Here is a 22,009-nt window from a genome sequence, read left to right on the forward strand (position 1 = left end):
TGCTGCTTGAAACACGTGCTACGGGCCATTTATCAGGGCAGGCATGATAGCAGTTTACTATAATTGTTCCATTATGCTCATGTACGACTCTTCTACAGACACATGGAATTTTGATCCGTGGGAATATTACCAAGAACAGAAACCACCGAGAAATGCCGTGTGCCTTTTCTTGCAATGTATGATAAAAATAGGTTTTCTGATTAAAATGCTTCAATGCTTTACATACCCCTCCCAGAAAAAAAAAAAAGAAAAAAAAAGAAAAAAAAGAAAAAAAAAAAGACAGAAGCTGTATATGTTTTTTGTTTGTTTGTTTGTTTGTTTTTATTTTTTTTTTCTTACTTTAATATTTTCTTGTAGTTTCAATTACAAAGAAAAAGTCCTCAGGAAAAATCTCGGGACACCATTAAGCCAAATTTTACTTTCATCCTGAAGCAGAAACGAAGTTTTTCCTTAACCCCTGGTAAAGGCGGTGCTGCCCGTTTGCAGCGTGGCCTGCGATGCTGTGAGCCACCCGGGTGCCCTAGAAGCAGCGACACCTCCTTCCTCTGTCTCCTTAGGGAAAGCAGCCGAGGCGACCCCCGGGGGAGCTCGCCCCGTCGTTTCCAAGCAGGAAGGCAGAGCTGGGAAGAAAGCTGGCATTTCCAGGGGAAACTGGCACGGGCCGAGAGCTGACGGGGCAGGCTCCGGGGCAGAGCCGGGCGGACGCTCCTGGGAGACGATCGATGCCTTTAAACTCCAGAGCCCCGCGGCGACCCCTGCCCGCACCCCGCCGTTACCGCGCACCACTCCGCTCGCCTCGTTCCTATGGCCCGCGGCGCCTCCGGCTTCACCATGTTCTGTGTTTTTCACCCCAAAACTGGAAGCTCGAGACGGAGCCGCGCCAGGCTCCCCCCACACCCCACCGGGAGCCCCCCGGTATGGGGTGCTCCCACCCGGGGGTGCTGCCACCACTGAGTGCTGCCACCTCGGGGTGCGCCCACCCCGACCCGGGTTCCCCCCGGACCACCGCAGCAGGGGGGAGGCGGCGGCTGCGCAGGGCGCGGATCCCTCCGCGGCGGCGGAGGCCCAGGAACGGCGTGAAGAAGCCGCCCCGGGGGGGCCGGGGGGCACGGGGACTACTTTCGGGAAACTCCGACGCTGGGCAGCCGCCGGGAGGGAGAGCGGGCGAGGGGGCTGCTTTCTTCCCCTCGCTCGTCCCTCCTCCCCTCTTTTTCCTTTCCTTTGCCTTCCCTCCCCCCTCCCTCCCCTCCCCGCGGTTATTTTGGATCAAGCTGTGGCGGCGGAAGGAGCTTGAAGCCAACGCTTCCGCCCAGTTTTCCTGCGAGGAGGAGGAGGAGGCCGCTAATGGAGTTGAGGCCGGGGAGGGAGCGGCGCTGCTGAACTCGCCGCAGGCCGCCCGCAGCCCCGTCCCGCGGCCGGGGGCTTCCCGTGCCCCGCAGCCCCGGCTCCCCTCGGCCAGGGGCCGTGACGCAGCCCCTCTCCCCCCGGCCCCCCCCGCCGGGCTGCCTTAAATCGCCTCCCTCCCCCCGCCGCCAGCCTTCTCCGCGGGGCCGGCTCCGCTCCCTCCCTCCGCAGCTCCCGGCCTCGCTTCCGAGGGGGCGGCAGCGCCGGGCCCCGCCGCTCGGCCCCTTCTCTTCCCTTCCTTCCTTCCCCTCCCTCCTCTCCCCTTCCCCTCCCTTCCCCCGGCCCGTGGCGGCGCCGGCGTCCGGAGGAATTTGTGCCCCGGCGGGGCGCGGGAGGCGGCACTGCCGCCGGGAGGAGGAGGAGGAGGAAGAAGAGGGGGCGCAGCGAAGGCGGCTGCAGCGGGAGATGAGCCGCAGCGGGAGGACGGCGCGGTGCAGCCTTTGGCGGCGGGCAGCCCTGCCTCGGCGCCGCCGCTCCGCGCCCCTCTAGCCGGGGTGGGCTCTACCCAGCGCCGTCTGCACCGGCCCCGGCCCCAGCGAACAGGAGGGGATCCGCTCCAGCGCCCGACAGCGGGATCTGGGGCTTTTCCCGGATCGAGGTCGCCGTCCCCCGCCTCGGGCCGCGGCTCTGGCCCTCGCCGGGGAGGGCGGACCGGGGGGGTAACAATGGTGAAGTTTCTGGTGAGTTCTTGCTGCGCCCTGGCCGCCTCGGTGCTGCTCCGGCTCCGCCTCGGATCACGGTGAGGAGAAAATGAGCGAAGAGACGGCGGCTTCTAACAACGAGTAAGCTCCGCGCCGCGCGTGTCCGGGTGGCCGTGGGTCTGTGTGTCTGTCTGTGTCTGGCCGTGCGCGTTCACGCGTGGCCGTGTCCACACTGCGCATTTCGCTGGCGGAGGTGGAAGCCCCGAGGCTGCCCTTTGTGAGGGAGCCTGGTGCGCGGGGAGTGCCCAAAAAGCGGGCTTCGGTGAAGGGGGAGAGGCCGGCGCAGGTAAGGAAGCTGCGGGCAGGGGACTCACAGCGCCCGGGGAGGTGCGGGCACGGCCCGGCCCCGCTAGCAACCCACTGCTCGTAGACGTTTCGCATGGAAACTAGTGTGTGGGAGCTTCATCCTGCAGGAAACTGCTCCTGAATTTTAATTGGATGAGTCAGGCAGTGTAAATACAGCTTAAACCTACCCTAAAGCCCTGCTTTTTTTTTTTTTTTTTTTTTTTCTTTTTTTTAAATGGGCACTTGGGACTTCTTTTTTTTTAAAAGAGGAAGGGGACAGTTCAAGGATCTCTTAATATTTTTAACGTGACTGGTCTGGAGGAAATCCAGAGAATGTGTATGCGTGCGGCCGTAGCCCAGTGCATGTAATGGCTTAAAAAAAAAAATAAATACGGGGATAGGAGGGGGAAAATACTTGTCAGATAATACGGGAGTTGTTTGTGGCCTGAAAAACAAGCAGAAGATATTTTGAAACTTTTGTTTTATGATTATTAGAAGAAAGTTGAGGTGCGTGGCTGCTCGCTGCCCGGCGGAGCTGCGCGGGGCGGCCCTCTCGTTATGAATGGTGCGGGGCAGCGCCCGAACACGGGCCGGGGGGAGCCGCTCCCTGCCGCGGGGGTCGGGCCCGAGGGGCGCCCCCCGTTCGCACCCCTTCCTCCCGTTTCCCTCCTCCCACCCGGCGCGGGGGCGACGATGCCCGCGGGCGCGCCCCGGGTCCCGGTAGGGCCGGAGTTGGGGTTGCTTTTGGGGTTGGTTTTGGGGTCGGGGCCGGGTTGGCGATGCGATGCGGGCCGCGCCGCTGCGGTGTCAGCGGGGCCGGCGCTGGAGCCGCCGCCGCCATGTTTTCTTTTTTGTGAATCGCTCTCATTTGCATACCACAATCTCCATTCATAAAAAAAAAAAATAATAATAATAATAATGGGATAAAAAAAAAAAAAGCGGCGGCACCGCCGACCTGCAGCCAAGGGCTCCTCGCGAGGCGTGCGGGGCCAGGCCCACCTTGCCGAGGAGCAGCGGGCGGCCGGGCGGCGGGGGCCGGGGGCTCGCCGGGCCCCGCGGCGCTGCCGCTCGGCGCCCGTTGACGCGGTGCTGTGGGAAAGCGCAGCTCGGGGAGGTGCCGCGAGCACGTGACCCGCTCCATTCATAAAATACCTGGCTGCCCATTCACAGCGCGCCGCAGTGCCGGCGCCCAGCGGGCTCCCGGCCCGGACGGACGGACGGACAGACAGACGGACAGCTAGCTCGCATCCGTGAGGGGCTGAGGGGGTGCCGCAAAGGGTTGCCCCCTGCCCCTGTTGTCCGAGGGAGGGCTGCTTCGGTAAATGTCCCCGCGGCGTATTTACCTCCCCGGACCGCCCGGCCCCGAGGAGCTCTTCTCGGAAACCCCCGGGCCTCCCCCTCCGGCAGCGCTACCCAAACGTGGAACAGTGAAAACCGACCTCGGTGTAGGGACGTGCTTCCGAGCCGATTTTTGAACCGGTTTTTGGTCGTTTGTTCTTGACTGAGCTCTGCTAACTCGTGTCTGCATGGGAGCAGCGCAGTGTGGAAGGCAGGCGGGCACACCTAACGAGGCGGTTGCAAACGTTGCCTGGAAGAAATGCAGGCGACGCTGGAGGCTGCTACGTTGGTAGAGATCAGCAATGCAGCCTGTCGTGGGCTGTTTACTTTGAGAATTTGATTGCAGATCAGGTGTCAGCGCTTCTCCTTAACCTATACCTTCACAGAAAGCACCTCTAAAATATCAGAATTACAGAGAGATGTTTTTAACGTGGCATAAGCTATCCGGAGGTCAAAATACTAACTTTGGCTTTAAATATTCTGAAATGTGCCTTTAAAAACAGTTGAATGTAATTCAGCGATGAAGGATCACTACGGCAGGCAGTGCAGTGGTTTGATGCAACTGTTCTATGGTTGCCAGTGTTAAAATGGTGATGTTCATCGCTCGTGAACACACTGTTTCATTATCTTAACAAATTATACTGAAGTGATCCTTAATTATACATTTGTGGAGTGGAGGAGGCTTTGTCGTTATCGAAGGCTAAGAGAACACCTGAAAGGTTACTGATCTTTACTTAAAATGAGAAAAGAAAGCTCACATGCAGCATTTAGTTTAAGTTAATCCGGTGTTGCTAAATGTATATAACCTAACAATGCATTATCAACAGCAGGGCTTTTTCTCACAGAACAGATATTTTTACTTCAGTTCTTAGAATATCAAAAGCAGCTCTAACTGGAGAGGAAAAAAAATATTTCTCAGTTTCCTTTGCTGTTTTGACAGCATTTCTGGCAAGGCCAGAGTCGTCATTCCTCTTTGGTTGATTTTGCACGTAGCACAGACTGCCACTGTAAATGGAGGAGAAACATGACTGAAGCTCTAAATAAATCCTTTGTGGAAATAGGGCACATCTACAAATTGAAATACATCGTATACTAAAAGTTCACTGTGTTTAATTGTATTGATATAATTGATATCATCAATGGCCTTGATTTCATTAACAAATCTCTCAACATGCAATGGTGAATACGGGTACTTTGCAACACACTCGTGTCATTGTGGCTATCAGGAATATTCTGGTAATTGAGCATTATTCTTTGTTTATAAAACTTAGTTTCATGGAGTGAGACACAAAGATTTGTGGTGTCTAGAAATTGACCTCAGTTAATAATATTAAATTCTCAGTGTCTTTTAAGCTGTAATGTGTGGTGGGAAAGATTAATTAAAAAGCTGCAGTAAGGACTGTTTGGTTTCTTGTTGGCTGTGAGCACGTGGAAGGCAGTTGTATAAAATTCTGATTGCTGTGGCTGAATCTTCTTCAATGTGATTTTTTGATTGTTCTTTTGATTGTGTTTGTCAGTTATGTGTTAGTTAACTGAGAGTACTGCTATACTTTTCCAGATGCATATCTGTATTTATTTCTTTTCCTTCGGTGATGTTCTGTGACCAGTGTGGTCAGTGTGAACAGAATGTGGTGCTCACAGATGCCATTAGTTTTTAAATGAAGAAATTAGTAGGATGCGTGGCCTTGTGGGTCAATCATGCAACTTAACATAATAATGTCAAAGTAAGCAGATCAGCAGGCACTGTACACAATTCCTAATTTGATGGCAGATTTTATTGGTGTGTGGAAACGCTGCTGGGCTTCAGTGTTGGGTAATACAGAAGAAATGTTACGTTATGTAGTGCCTATTCAGTAGGGATGAAGGATGATAGGATTAAGATGGAGTCCAAGTTGCTCCATTGAAAAGTAGGAGCGCTGCTTGTTGACTTTCCTCTGGGGTGCAGGTGGCTTCTTCTCTTTCTGAGGGAATGTCTGTGCTCCTGAATTGGATCTTGAGGGGTTTTTATGTACTGCGTTTGTATAGATTCAGGCTGTCATACATGAATCGTTCTGCTCCTCTGGTATAGGCAACCTCATGCTCATTTTCCTAGATAATTTAATTCTAATGCTGAGTATACCCTAATGCTGTGTGCTTAACAATATCTAGATTATGATGGTCTAAACAGCCTCATGTGTTGATTTGAAATAAAATTCTTGCCCTATTCATATATCTTCCTTGAATATTCATGAAGATACTTTTATGCTTCATATGGGCTTCAGAATTCCTTGTAGCACAAGCCCAAATGCTGAAAGATGAGCATGAGATCATATCCGAGACAGAGAAGCCATCTAGCTTGTTTTTATTAGTTCTGAAAGGATTTTAACATGTTTCAGCAGGCTAATTTTATTTCTGCTGCTGAGGGCATATACAGGCTTCAGAATTCTTCATCCCTTAATATAAGGAATTTGTGTTTAAAAAAAAAAAATGTTTGTTTTGGGGGAAATGTCTTCTAAACCACTCAGTTACATGATGAAATCATTGAAATTCAGATATATTTTTTTTTTTGTGGGGATGGCTCTTTATTTAGAGTCCCTGGGAGGCTTTTCCAGTTTTGTGAATGGCTTCTTGCTGTCTCTTTGGCTTTATGCTACGCAGTGTTGTTCTGAAGGTGAAACTGAATTTACATATTACATAATCTGGAAGCCAAGACTTTATTTATTTATTTTTTTTTTAAAGGTTCAACTTAGCAACATTACTTGATTATTGTGGTACTGCGTAAAATATGTTTTCCATCTGTTTCAGTGTAACTGGAACCTGTGATAACATTTGAATTTTGAAATGACAATTTTTTCATTGTTTGTTTGTTTAAAATCTAATGTGCCTGAGCTGTTAAACGGCATCAGTGTATGCTTCAAAAGTAAAGATGTTTCTTGAAAGGAATATATCTTGACGGGATCAGAAGTCACAGGATTAAAGCCGAGGGCATTCATGGTGTTTTTAGGCTAAACACTGGCATTTTTCTTTTTTTTGTTTGTTTAGCCACTCTTGTGAACATTTGGGAAAATCATATGCATTGGTGATGACTTGATGGGATATGACAAACATCAGAAACAAAAAATACTATTCAGGAATGATGATGCAAGTTGAAAAAGGAGACAACGGGAATACTTTTGTCAGTTTGGGTTTTTACCTCTGATTCTGATATAAAAAATAAACAAAACAAAAAGCCTATGATGTGGTTTACAACATACATTGTCTTAAACTGAATTTTCTGATGCTTAAATGTTTGCTTTCTCCTTCTTACTGTTCTCTCCTGATTGAATGGGTTGCAGTTTCCTTAAAGGACCCAGAGAGCTTGCTGGGGGTTGCCATGTTGTTGAGGTTTGCTGTTTCTTTATTGGTGTTTTAAAAATGGCCCATATTTGTCTTTTTCCTCTCTGCTCACATGTTCAGTATTTAAGCAAACAGATTTTAACTAGCATAGCTTGCACAGCTACTGAACTGCTGGAATTGGTTGCAAACAAAAATTGAATGGATCTATCGTGGTTCCTCAAAATCTACTCCTCCTTTCCCTTGAAAATACTTGTTACTCAATCTGAAAGCTCTTCTAGTTGCAAAATACTTATTTAATGATTGGTGGCAATGTTTATGTCTTTATTAAAGTATTGTATTTTATTTTGTAATATTTGTATCATGTATTTGCAACATTTTTCTGTGCTTTGATACCTTGTTAGGGGTGTTCTCCACCCAGCCTTAGTATTCAGCAGAAATAATCTTCAGCAATACTTCTCATTTAAAGGAAGGAAGAGAACTGGGTGCTCTTTCAGTATGTTGTATTAACCAATATTTCTAGATTTAAGGCAATCCATGCTTTTTTTTTTTTTTTTTTTTAAATTTACTTTTCCTATTCCTGGTAAGAGACTAAGTCTTCTGCTGATGATTAAAATATGATTTCATGAAATCTGTTGGCTGGCACTACTCCATGTGCATTTTTCATAAATGATGCAGTATCATGTCCTATACGGTAATGTTTTATGGTATACAGTACCATGGTAAACATGGTATATCTCTCCTCCTCTTTGAATGGTATCTGTTACAGAAGTCGGTCTCTAAGACTATGGTGGTTTTGAACAGCACCTACCTGTAAGAACTGAGCAGACATTTTATGTGCACGTTTGCACATCTTTTCCAGCTTATCTTATTCATTATGCTCATGCTGATGTTTCTTGTATGAATTTGTTGAGAAAATACTTTTTTTTTATATTCTGTGTTATATTCACTGTTCTATTTGCGACAAGAAAATATTTTATTTAAAAAAGCAAACAACAAAATTTTAGATATGCTGAGGGACAGAAAATATGCATTTGAGTGTTTTGAGTACTGAAATTGATTATAAATGTTCCTCTAATTAAATAATAGCAGACTTGTTGCACACTGTTGCAATCCATAATTCCCACTGCTCCAACTTAAAGCAGGCAAAGAATAAAATCCCAGTGCAGTCATGGTATCGATGTAAGGAGCTCACGCATTTTTGTCTTCAAGAATTCACTGTCATGTGATAGTAAGTACTTCAAACAAGGAAAATACACCATGGATATGAATATAAGTTTGGTAACAGCAATGCAGAACAGAGCATAAGAAAATACTTTTCTAATATGTGCTGCATGAGAATTGCCCAAATGTATGCCACCAAAACATCTAAACCACATTAAAAACGAGGTGGTAAGTTATTCCCCCCAGATTCTTGTGGTTGAAAAATATGACCACTGTTCCATGGGATACTTTTGTTGGGTGAGGAAGTCCTGTAATCCATGCTTCTACTACAAGTCAAACACTTCAGCTGCTCTGCCTTACAGACATGATGTGAGCCATTTTGCTTGAATGGTTTGTGAGCGCAAGCTTCCTTAAAGTCTACGGAAAGTCTTTTTTCTTAACAAATAATTAACAAAAAACAAACAAACAAACAAAAAAACCCTAGATCTTCCCCAAGAAGGTCTAATCACTGTTGCCACGTGCTCTTCTTCTTTGACTTGCACTGACAGGTTGCGACACTGACAGAAGTTTGCCGAAGCAAAAATGAAAGTGAGTTATTTCAGTTTTAGTGAAGTCAAACACTGTCAATAAACAAATGTAATGACAAGAAGTATCAGGAATTTCATTAGTAAAACAAATACTGAAAACTAAGGTGCAGTTTATTAAAAATTGCCACTGAAACTGATTGTCTAACCTAATTAAAGGCAGAATTGGCAAGAGAGAGTTCTTGGTGAAGGCTCCTGTCTGCAATTTTATTTTTTTTTTTCAGAAACTGCAGAATTGTTTTGGTGAAGTGGTATAAACCTTGAGGGCAGAAGTGACTTCTCTCTTTAACCTTTTGAAAAGTTTCAATAAGGGTAGTGAAAGGTGGGAGTACAGAGACAGCTCTGATGTAGGAATTTTTATGTAGCTTCCTCGAAACTTGTCAGCCTCTCAGACTTGACGAAGTGCTCAGTGCCCTCAGGTATTTCTCTTCCTGAGCATGGCATGCTTGCTCTGGCTTCCAGTACAGCATGCCATAACGTGAAGCCTGCGACTGAGGCCAGTATCTGCTGAGCTTGGAGAGGAATGTGGTTTTAAAAGGTGTAGAGACTAATTCAGGAGTGGGAGTTGGGTCCCATGCCTCTAAAATAGGAAAATCTGTTTGCTTGTTTGTTTTCTAGGTGAGTGGCTGACCTTATGTATGAAATTTCTGTGTTTTTTAGCTCTAGTTCCTGGTCTGTACTCCCTTTAAGAACAAGAAAAATTGGAACTTTCTTTGTAGGGTAAACTTTACAATAGCACATTTTGTCCCTCTTCAGGGGCAATTATCTATCTCATTACAAATATTGTTTGTAGTTTGAGTGCTGCTGATCTGTGCTGTGGATGTCATGGGGAAAAAAAAAATCTGTCTTCAGTCTTGCAAAATTTAAAAAAAAAAAAAAAAAAAGGTAGTTTTTCGATTACTGGTTCCAGTATTATATAATGGGTGTGCTAAGAGAATGCAAAGTTGTAAAATGAAATGGTTGAGAATTTCCAAGCTTCCAAAGAGAAATTGTGAAATTATAATCCATGTGGCCAAGGGGTATGAATTTTGATGATTTTGATAATGAGACAGAGATAGCACTGTAATCACACAGCCTGGGTTCTGCTCTCAAACCTTCACACTAGGAAACACCCATTTTCCCTTTTTTCAGCCCCTTGCCTCACTTGTTGTTCATCCTGTGCCAGGAATGAGGGCAGCACCTTCTGATCAAGCACAGGTGGTTCTTTCTCATTGAAGACTGCATCTTAATAAGGGTGCAAATTCCGTAACTATTAATAATGAGAAGTAGAGCAATGTTCTTCTAACAGGCTTGTTAGATTTTAATTTTTTTTTTGGCTTGGTTGTTTCTCCAGTTTCATCTGGTTTTAGTCTTTAATCTTCACATTTCAGCAATGGGAGTATTTCAGATGCTGGTAATATTACTGTAATTCTATCCAGACTTGTTGCCTGTTTCTTGTACCCCTTCTGCTAGCGTGATTTTCTTAATCCTTATCTGAAAGATGGGTTTCTCTTGGTTTTGTTGGTTTGGCTTGTTTTTTCCCCTCAGTTTGGAGGCTCTCTCTGTGAGAAGTTATTTGAGGGAGTAATATATTATGTTGAACTTTCCTTCTGCTTTACTTCTTCCAAGGCGGTAACAACGTCTGTTAGCAGAAGTCATGACACTGGCAGCTATGTACACCTTGCGTGTTAGCCATGGTGCAAGTTAGGCTGCTGACACGGGCACATGTGCTGTGGGGGCACCCACAGCCACTACCCCATCAGTGTTGGGCTGATCCCTAGCACACTACCTGTGTGCTCTCTGTATCTGTGAAAGCGAGCGGTTCCAGCTCAAAATATCTCCCATTGTCGTAGCTGCATGCAGCTTGAAGCATCTTTTCCCAGAGCCCCCGTAGCACCTTAAAATGTACGCACTTTGTTTCCATGGCAATGGGGAAGTATCGTGCACGTCGGCAGCCCCGCGTCAGGTAATGGAGGGTCTGCAGAAGGCAGCCCAGCATCTCCCTGGGGCATGCTACAGGAGCCACCTGGGTCTCACAGGGAGAGCAGGTGCTGCTCAACCTACAGGGCCTCTGTGGGGCCGAGGGGACCTCTTCAAATTGAGGTCAGAAGCTCAAGCAGTGTTGCCTTACTGCATGCATTTAAGCACCTTGTGTCATGGTCTTAGGGTGCTCTGCAGGGGTTGAAGCGCCAACAGGCTTGTGCACAAGTGTTGCCAGTATGTTTGTCACCAGTGCATTAGCAGGTTTGGTTTTTGGTGAGCTTCTTTGGCTTCTGGAGCAGTTATTTTCCACTTTGATTTCTCTCTTGCCTAGTCCTGCAAAGGGAGAATGCGTCCACGTTTATCCCTGTGAAGCAAGGCAGAAAACATGAGCTCTTCATATTACTCCAAATCTGGATGAAGAGCAGGTCTAGTAAAGGAAGTTATTCCAGAATAAGACATGAATTTAGAGTGCTGTAGTTTAGTACAGTGTTATTTCCTGTTGAGTGTCTTTATTCTCCTTCTGAAGTAAGTTGTGGTTAACTAGGGGAAAGCTGATACGCTCGGTTACCTGAGGAGAGGAGCTTTTCAGGTTCTTTTCTTCAGGCCTTTCCTTCTATGCTACACCTATTCAAACTCTAGCTCCGGTGGTTTTCTTATTTTGTTTTTTGTTTTGCCTTAGACATTTATTATTTGTGGGTGTGGGGTGGTTGTTGTTGTTCCTTGGGTTTTGTTTTCATTTCCTCCTAAAAGTGGCATATCTTTCTGGGTTTTGAAGTGATGAGGCCGTTTTGGTTTTTGTTTTTTCTTGGACGCTCTGGGACAGTACAAACAGAACCCAAATAAAAGTATGTGTTTCCTTTGTTGTAGAAAGACAAAATGCTTCATACACACTATGAGTTATGTGTATAGAATTGTGTGTAACCTCACTTCTGAACAAAATCTGTAGATTAAACTCCTGGAATAACCAGAAAGAAGCTTACTGAATCTGTTACTGTTTCAGCTGGTTTTTAGGTGTGAGCAATTACTGGGAGGTACAGGTTTGGCTTTTTTGTCTTTCGTCTTATCTGTGCTGCATGAGCTTGATCCTTACCACTGAAGATAAAAGTGGAAGTAAAAGCTTTAATGTTTGGTCTTCGTGCTCCTTCCAACTTGTGGGTGCGAACAATGAGCTTTGATCGACATACCATCCCACATAAGGCATGATGATCCAAATCTCTGCCATGTGCTTCAGGAAGAGATTATTTCAGTAGAGAAGTTACAAGAGAGATCCTGTGTAACTTTTACATGTCGAAGGAAGGAAGGAGTATCATTTCTGAAGGGCCAGAGTGATTTTGACCAAATGTTTTCTAAGGTTGCTTCCCTGTTTGTTTCTCATGCAGTGACAGCAATATTTGGGGGTGGGAGCTGAGTACTCTTAAAATATTCTGAAGAAATATTTAATTGTTTATAAAATTGAAAGATTGCTCTAAATCATTATGCTCTTTATCTTGCATTTGCTGAAGTGTAGAAATTGCCAGATGAGATGCACAAAACCACAGTCTGAGTGTTAAACCAAGTTTTCTTAGTGGTTGTCTCCTTAGGAAGTGTTGGTTTTGTTTTAGATAATTCAAAGTTGAGAAACGCTGCTGGTCTGGGACAAGAAGAACATAATCCTAATGATAACAACACACATCTGTGATTCAAGTCAGTTTAACTTAATTCTCAAGCTTCAGTGTCCAGGATACAAAACTATAATTCACCGTTTTCCACCCTAAAGTAAAAAATTAAGAATATAAATATACCGTACAATAGTACAAAAACACAAGGAGGCAATATGCCTTCTCTAGTAAACATTACTAAAAAAAATAATTTATTGCAAGGTTACATCCTGGGGTAGATCAGTAGTATATTTAGGTTACCAATCTTGCTACCAAATGGTTACCAAACAGTGCTAGTAAGCCTTTCATTAGGAAATTGGAGTATATATGTCAAGGAAGATTATAATTTTATTGTTTGCTAATTTAAAGGAGGATTGAAATAGTAGTGAAAGTCACTACAGCTTAAATCAATCACGTTTTTCAGCTTCTGGTAACTTGAAGAGTTAGTTATCTTCACCTTGTGAAGCCCGTATGTTATCTTGGACACCAAAGCCAGAAAAGAAACCAGCAAGCAGCTGAGATGTCAGTCAGTGCCTCCAGTGGTATCTGAGCATTTTAGGGGAGGGTTGTTTATACATGGCTTTACTTCATGTGAAGTTGAAGGTTTACTTTTTGGCAGTGTACAAAATATTTGAAGTTTATCAGAGGTAAGTGTAACATCTTTGGCAGAGCGCAGGTTTCACAGTATCTGCACTGAGTGTAACCCTATAGTAACATGACCTGTTTTCTACTTTTTTTCTTTGCCTCAATTATAGTTAGGCATATTTACAGTGGAGAAAGCGTAACTGTCATTTCCCAGTTTTAGCATGAACATCTATCTATGATCTAGGGTGTGTTTGAGAGGACTTCTTTTTGTATGCTCCCTTATTTTCCTGTATTGTCAAAAAGGTATATTTTATTCTAAAGAAATGTAATCTTAGCAGTTAAATTTAAAGGTGCCATTCAAGTTTTTATCATTGACTAGGAAAATCAGTTTGTTGTATCATTTTCAGTTAGGATGCAAATTTTGTTGTCTTTATTTAAACGGGAAAATGATGTTCTTCAAAAGACTTTCTGCTTTCCTCTGCTATGAGTTTCGTCAGAGAATGCTTCTTTGGAATATATCCTTTGGCAATAACAGTGCTGGTCTAAAAGTAGCAAGTTCTCTTAGTCTGACCTTTTCTTAGTGCATTACTTCAGTACATCTCAGGAAGTTCAGATTGATACTTCTCAAGGTTAAAATTGGCAGATAGTATTTGTATGCCTTCAACCTCCACAGAGAGCATGATCAGAAATTGTTCTAATGTGTCAGTGGAAGTAGGCAGGATTACATATTACCTCTGTATCTTTTTTCATTTTTTTTCCTAATGACAGAACTTCTGTTTATTAATCTCCTGCCTTGTGAACTCCATTACATACCATGTTCTTCACAAATTAAAATGTTTTGAGTGTGGATTATTAATTTCAATCTGTAGCCTTGCAGTGGCACTTCACAAATCTAGTTGTTGAGGCTGCTACCAAGTGAGGTTCCACGATCCACAGGAGATGAGATGAATTCAGTATTACTGGTAGCATTTGAGAGTGCATGAAGTTATCTGTCTGTAGTTCTGAAGGTCTGGAAGTTGATATTCCTTTGTAAAGCTATGTAGGACAGGGGTATTCACAAGCAAATCTGCATAATTATGATGTGTAGTTTTTTGTTTTTGTTTTAAGAGGTGTTAATCTGAACTTCTTTTTAAAAGCCTTTCCCAAATAGTATGAAGTTTTGTTGTTGTATGACTGATAGGTCCTAGAGGTGGGTTTGTTTAATTGGGTTTTGATAGACTATTTACATAAGTTGAAATACTTAACTCTTCAGAATGCTTTTTTTTTTTTTTTTTTTTTAATCCTTTCTGTCAAACTGTGAAGTGTTTCAGTATAAGGTAAAGTTACATAAGTACACAAGCCCTTTAAAATAGAAATAAAAAGAATTCCATTAATACCCAGCGTTTCACCAACACTGACAAATCCAGTTTTCACTGAATAAACAGCACTGGTGCTGTCATTTTGACACACAAAATAACTTTGCCTCTATGTAGTTAATAGCCACCTCTTAAAGCATCTAAAGCAAATTTACAGTTGAGATTAGTTAATGAGGGAGAGTGGGAGTAGATTTATTTGAAATCCACTGAACTTAACTGCTCACTTGTTTGCTTTTTAATGGTAAAGCAGATCTGTGGTTTGAAACAGTTTGGGGAAGTTTTTGTGACAAAGAAGATGATGGTCAGAACTACCTTAAAGCTGCAAAAGGGTCAGCTAAAATTTTTCCTCTCTGAGTTTGACATTGCTTAGAAATGACATTGGAAATCTCCCTTTGAAAATGTTCGAGAAACGCGAGATATTGAAGCTCTTCAGAGATGGTCTATTTGCCCGAAGCATTTAGAGGACATTACAAAACAGTAAAATACAGCACTAAATCATTGCTATTTTAAGATGTTAATGCTTTACATAAAAATGTAAGAATTGCTGTAAAGGATCTGACAAAAATTCTTGTTGACATCCTTTCTCTGACTTTTCCCACTTGCTATACGTGGTTAAATTCCATGCATATCCGTTTCCTCGTCAGGATGGATTATATTATTTGTTCCTTGATTCCTTGTTGGAAAATTTTACCTTGTGGTTGTCTGGTAGTACTTCATTTTTGCTTTAGTAGCAGTGTAGCTTTAGATGGTGTATCTGTTCTCAGAGTAAATGTTGTGTTCTCAGGCATTTGGAAGTTGAAGTAAGCTGAAACTGCTATGCCAGATCATTCAGTTTCAGTCTCTTGGTACACTTAGTTTGCTGTTCATGTTTGTGTATTAGAACTTGAAATTAGTTTTAGTATCTAAATGGATTGTTTCAGAGCGTTGTGTACTGCATGGATATTTCTTTTCTTGAAACAGTTTGTTTCACAAGAACCACGTGAATAAGGTGATGAGATGAAACAGCAGTGCTTCCAGTAGCTACACAAGGTTCAAGGGGAAAACATATCAATTCAGGTTTTGTTAGGAAATGCATTGCATTTATGTTCATGTCAGTGTCAACAGCTTGCTTTCTGATGTAAAGTAATATCCTACTAGGAGGAGAAAGGAAATTGGCAGTACTGGCACTCTTGGGCTTTGGCCTTGAACGAGCACCTCCTGAAGTGAGAAGGGGACTTCTGTGCCCTCTCCTTCAGTTTCCGGGGCAGGCAGGGCTGGCTCATGAGTGCTTCCAAGCTGCTTTGTTTCTACCTCAGCTATCAGAAGGGCAGTTTCATTATGCTTCCAAGACTGTGCGTGCTTATTGTCAGATCTAACCTACTTTGTGAGATGCAGCTTCACACTAGATACGTAGTCTGAGGTGCAACGAGAAGGCTTCTAGATTTTAGAAGTTAAATATATCCATATTTATCTCTGTGTTCCATAGGTCGGTCTGTCATTTTTATACCTGAAACAAAATGTATTTAATAGAAATTGATTGAATGAAAGGAATTTCTCTTTGTTTGGGCCAAAGCAATACAAACTGTAAATGTGAAATTGTATTCAATTATGATAGCTGCCAAGTATTTTAAATTACTTTTCCCCCTTGTTGCTATTAGTATTGTTGAATTTCTTATACGCGGTTTCTCAGAAGTAAATTGTACCTTAAATCTTGCTGCACACAATGCTTTCTCAACTGTAAAATCTCAAAGATGTATCATCAGCAAATCCGTCTCATTTTTTTCAAGGTGGGATTAAAGAAAGGAAGGTATCTCATGGAAAAAAATTGAGTGAAGCAGGGGGAAAAATGGCAGGGTGAGTAAATGTGCTGTGAGAGCTACCTGTGTCTACAAAGTATATTAATTCTTCTCCCCTTCTTAGAGCTGGGCCCCCTGCCATAGAGGTCTCAACCCCAGCCGGGGCTGGCAGGAGTGGTGCTGCCTGTGGGAGGTTATGGATGCTCTGTGTGCAATTCTCGGTGGCGTTGGCACTCGCCAAAGCTCCCTCTTTTTGCTCGAGTTTATCCCTACTGGAAGTTAAAATGAAAGGCAAAAGAGACAGGAAGACAATGCTGAAAAGAGGAAAAAGACTGACAAGTAAGGAGAGAAATCTAAGGCCTAGCTTTAGGTATGCATTTAAAAGTCAATTAGGCAAACTACCAGCATTAGGTTTCTAAAATTATTTCAGATGCCTGTCTTGTTATTTGATAGCTCTTCTTGTAGCAGATTTTTAATTTTTCTTTCATTGAAGTATAGTACAGTGAACATTAGAGTCCTTTATTAAGACTGTTTCTCGTATTGAGTTATTGCCCTGTCACCCAGTGCATTAGGTTCTAGAAAAATACCTAGTAAACCCCCCTGCCTAATTGATGTGCTGTTTGGAAGCTATAGATAGTTTGTCTAAGAACTGCTTCCAGTCCATGGTGGAATCCATGGCACTAGTAAGAAGGCATTTCTAGGCAATTTTTATAGGCTTTATTCATTAGCTCTCTTGCTACTTTAAAAGAATGCCCATACGCTATTCTGAGATTTTAAAGAAAATGCAAAGAGAAGTTTAAATGTCTCTGTGGGCTCTGCAGCTGCCATTCTGTATATGACGAGTGACAGGCTTCACCAGAGCTCCTGCTTCTGAAGGCAGGAGACCACGATTCTGAAACACGTTATAGCGGTGTTATTTATATCCTGCCAAAAGCAATTATCCTGCAAGGCTTATAAATATGTGTTAGCATTTGTGTGTGTGATAAACTCTGTAGACTTCCACAGAGATCTGTAGGTCTACTCAGACTGATATGTTTAAATTTTTGCAGGACTGAAGCCCAAATACTTGCATAAAAAGATGTTTCTAGTGCAGGCATATGCTGATTATTCAGTAGTGCATGGCAGAAGTCTTTCTTTGGGACGGGTCTTTCATGATTAGGCTTATTATTAGTTTTATTATTATTTTTATTTTATTATTAGCTTTTAGTATTATTAGTTTTTACATTCAACAGCATTTGGTAAGAGTTGTTTTTAAGAAATATGTTTTGATCCACGAGGATATTTCCAACAACTTCTAAGCTTTAAGAGCCCTTATCTGTCTAAGAACCCCATTTTTAATTCCTGTGAATCCTGTATTTCTCGATGAAGATTTATTTATTTTTATTTATTATTTTTTTTTACTCCTTAAAAGTGCCTTCAGTTTAACTGACCCTAAAAGTGGTCTTGTTCTGCACAGTGTCTTTTCGTCACCCTGTGACTGAAAATGAGCTCCACTGTTGGAGGAAAAGGCCTGTGCTTTGGATCTCGGCTACCAAATAGAGCAGCTTTTCTGTTCACCCCGCAGCTGCTGTTACTGTTTCATTCTGCAACTGCTAGAGGATGGGCAAGTAACCATCCTCATACGAGACAAAAATATAACTCCATTAGTCAGCTGGCGTGGGTTGTTGAAGCAGAAATGCAGGCAGTATTTTCTCCTGGTGGAGAAAAATCCATCACATCCTATTAAAGTTGCCATTAGCTGACTATGGGGGAATGTACATTTCCTGAATCCGTGATTGCCTGTTCTCCTTACTTTGATGGCTGTCTACTTTAAAACTTGTAATTTAGTCATAACTATTATAAGATCATGTTACATCTCTGGGGTTAAATCTATTTGACATATAATCTGTCTGAGAAAAGCCCTTAAGAAATAATGGTGCTTGACACTAACTGAACCTTAAATTATTGTGGCGTGAATTAGAGAAACTTGTTTCTAAAGAGGTTTGGTGAGCTTTCTGAAATCTTTATCACCCTGTTGGACTTCTGCATTTTTAATATTTTAATTTTAACTTTTAGACTACTTAATATTTTAACTCGTTGCTGTTAAACATCGATTTCAAGATTTCTTTTGGAGTTTTTTTAACAGTTGTCTTCTGAATATTGGAAATTTAACAGGCTAGTGACATCTTCTACTTGCCAGTGTTAAGTGTAAGGCTTAAGTGAGGGAGAGTTAACACCCTTAAGCTTTTTCACAGTAGCATTTGAACCTTTTTAAGTTTTTGGATCTTAATCATTGTAATTCACAACTATAACAAAAAGCAGAACCAAGAAAATAAAAAGATTCCTTCATGTAATTGCTGCTTATCAGGTACAAGAAAATTATTTTTCTTTGTTATTCTGGAAGTAGCAATCTTTAGTCATGGCTACAGGAGTGTTACAGTAAATCATTTGCATCTTTAGGGCAAGTACAGCTGTGGTTAGGTTTCCTCTTAGTTTAGGGCTCAATTGTGTTAAAATCTTAGCCACCCGATTCCTTATCTCTGTCCTTTTTTTTTTTCTTTTTTTTTTTTTTTTTTTAATGAACTGTGCACAGATAGAAATGTTTGAATTTCTTAATTTCCAGAGGGATAAATATTTGACCTTAATGTAGTGTGGATGGTATTAATATAACAGGTGTCACGATCTGTGATTGCACTTTACAGATGTACTAGCACCTGTAAATTAAAGGCAGAACAATGTCAGTCATACCGTGTAAGGCCCGTGTCTGTCTCTATATTATGTACAACATTAAATCTGAAGAAGAAATGAAGCAATGGCAAGCTATAGTCAAGCTTCAATTCTTATTGTAGTTATATTTTATTTTAGACAGGCCCCAGGTGTATGTCCAGTTAGTTGGCAGTCACCTGTCTGTGTGGGTTTTTTGCCCTTTACCCTTAAGCTGCTTTTGGTTTGCTCATCTCTCCCCATGATAAATTTGCTTCTTGTTCTCAATAAGCTATCTATATGATATTAAAGAAGTTCAAAACGTGATACTGAACAGTAAAGTCAAAGTAAGTGTCCTGGTTTCAGTTAGAACAGAATTAATTTTCTTCCTAGTAGCTGGTGGAATGCTGTGTTTTGGCTTAGGATGAGAAGAGTGCTGATAACACCCCGATGTTTTAATTGTTGCAGAGCAGTGCTTATACCAAGCCAAGGACATCTCAGCCTTTTGCTCTGTCCTGCCAACAGGCAGGCTGGGGGTGCAGTAAGAGCTGGGAGGGGACAGACCCAGGACAGGTGACCCAAACTAGCCAAAGGGGTATTCCATACCATCTGACGTCATGCTAAACAATATATAGGGGTGGCTAGCCGGGGGGAGGGGGACGGACTGCTCGGGGTTAGGCTGGGCATCGGTCAGCGGGTGGTGAGCAATTGCATTGTGCATCACTTGTTTGTACATATTATTAGTAGTAGTATCACCATTGTATTATTATTATTATTATTATTGTTATTATTATTTTCCTGTCTTATTAAACTGTCTTTATCTCAACTCACGGGCTTCACTTTCCATTTCTCTCCCCCGTCCCAGAGAGGGAGGGGGAGGGGGAGTGAACGGCTGCGTGGTGTTTAGCTGCCAGCCAGGTTAAACCACGACAGTAAGAAAATTAGATTATTGTGTTATGCAAATATAATTTAATTACTTAATGACTCTACAAGTTTAATTCAACTCTCTATTAAAAAGTAAAAATTGTGCAGTTCTAGCTGAGGGAGCTGTTTTCTGGCAAGTCAGCTTCCTGTATGTTCATTTAAGTAATGTTTGCTAAACTTTGGTATGGCAAGGTAGACAAAGTTTTGTACCATTTTACTCAAAATAGTTGGTTGCCATGCTAAAAAATGTTGTAAAATTTAATTATTACTTTGTAAGATTGAAAATCAAGTCTCTATAACAATCTGTTTTTAACTTTAAAGAAAAGGAAATGAGCAAGATCCTATTCCATTGTATTTGATCACATTACCCCATTTTACCAAAGAGCTAAATGCAACTTTACATATGCAAAGGTTGTGCCCCTGTGAGATGCCTACACATTCTTGTTGAGCCTGGGTAATGGGATTTCTCGTGAGGTCCTGTGACTGAGGGTTGGGTTTTATAGGATTTTTGCACTTTGGTGTTCAGTAAAATGTTTAAAATCCATCCTGATGTGATTCTGGTTGGCCTGCCTCAGTCTATCAGGTTCCAGGCAGCAACAGAGGACTCTTTTCAGCTTTCAACCTTTCCCTTCAGCTTTACTTTCTTGTGAGCAGGATCGTCCTCTGCATGTGTTGTTCATTAAACAGGTACTGGTTTTCATTTAATACGTAATTTTCCTCAAGTCAGAGCCTTCCTGTGTGCTGAATTATAAATCCTAGTCTTCAGTTTTTCTCCAGCTACTCCAAGTTGCATGTAGGCAGCCGGCTAGTTTTGTGTACAAGGGAGAGAAAACCTGGAGCGTGCTGTAAATGTCAGTAATGTCAGCTGTAAATGTAAAAGTATGAATGTGTGTGGGGATATGGCAAGTGTCTTGCTGTCCTGAAGAATTCTGGAAGCAAAACGTTACCTCAATCAATGGGCAGAATTTAGGAACTGGTCTGTGTGGATGCAGAAACGTGAGCGCTCTGTATCTGTAGCTCTCTTTTATCTTGATCTCTTTGGATTGGGCTGTTAGGGAGCTTGTTTTGCCTCGTACAAATTGTAAGAGATTGCCATATGGTCTGGTATAGTTCATGTACACAACTGTGATCCAGTAGAGGAAAGGCAAACTCCCTACCCCCCTACTGCTGTTTCAGAGAGGAACAGACAGGAGGAAGTAGGAGTGAGAACAGATTTCTGGATAGATTGGTAGGCAGCGGGGTGAATTCTTAGCACTTCCCACCAGAAGTTTATTCTAATAGCATCAGTTCTTAACTGTGTAGCTGCTGCTTGGGAAGCTGGAACGTAAGGATCAAGAGCAAATGAATAAACACACTTACAGGGCTTGTTTCAAGTCAGAATGGTAAAATAATTTACTTATTATTCTGAAACAAGGCTGCAGTGCTTTCAGCCTCTAGCTTGATTTTTTTTTTTTTTTTTTATAAGTGCAACTGAATGTTAGCACTAATAGATATATCTAGAAAACAGTTGTAGCAGTGTACTGGCTGAATGAGATTTGGCTAAGATGCACACCTGGTGGTGGAAGTGTGTGCTTAGTATATCCACATTGATTGAAATAGGTCACATGCAAGAGGAAATTTTTCTTGTTTTCTGGGCCTTTTAAAGGAAAGGGGTAATTTTGAGTAGATTTCCAATACTACATAGAAGGAACAGATGGATTTTTATGTTAGACACCCTGCTACTCCATTGGTCATCAGCTTCAGATTGATTTAAACCAGAGTTAAAGCAGTTTAAAGGAAAGGGGGCTGGGAGAGAACCATTTAGAATTAAAATTTATATATGGAATAGAGAACAACTTTTATGCCTTTCCTCTGGATTAAAGGTGAATTTATATAAATGCAAAAATAATAACAATAACATAAGCTTTTAAATCTGTAAATCTGCATTTCTCGTGATGAAACTTTGGGCTTCATTTTGGGCTGCCTCTGAAAGGGGGAGTTACCTTTGTTTGCATTCACCAACAATGCCTTTGCCTTAGATCTGAGGAGAATGACTGCAGGTGATTTGGGGCACTGATCTGTCAAAGCAATATTTTTGGGTTGTTGGATTTTCTGCTTAGGTTGCGCAACCAGCTCTCTTCACCGTTGCATAATAGTTTGAGCTAACACAAAGGAAGAAGCAGAATTGTGCCCCGAGACTGAGGGAGGAGAAAGGGGTAGGGATTCATTCATGCTGGATTTAGGTGAGCAGGTTTAGTTGCCTTCCTATTATCCCACAAGATCAAATAATTTTTGCTGCAAACCTACAAATGCTGAATCACT

General features: G+C 42.5%; 1 protein-coding gene across 2 annotated transcripts in view; it reads left to right on the forward strand.

Moving 5' to 3' along the window:
* Window positions 1–465: 465 nt before the first annotated feature.
* SPRED1 (sprouty related EVH1 domain containing 1) overlaps window positions 466–22,009 on the forward strand; it is a 60,183-nt gene continuing 38,639 nt past the window's right edge. For both annotated transcript variants that reach the window (XM_084287539.1, XM_084287540.1), the window contains exon 1: window positions 466–2,186. In XM_084287539.1, the coding sequence (XP_084143665.1) occupies window positions 2,155–2,186 (32 nt within the window). In that variant the 5' untranslated portion in view covers window positions 466–2,154. The remainder of the gene's footprint in view (window positions 2,187–22,009) is intronic.

This window comes from Netta rufina (assembly GCF_964035555.1).
Source record: "Netta rufina genome assembly, chromosome: 5".
NCBI classification, from domain to species: Eukaryota; Metazoa; Chordata; class Aves; order Anseriformes; family Anatidae; genus Netta; species Netta rufina.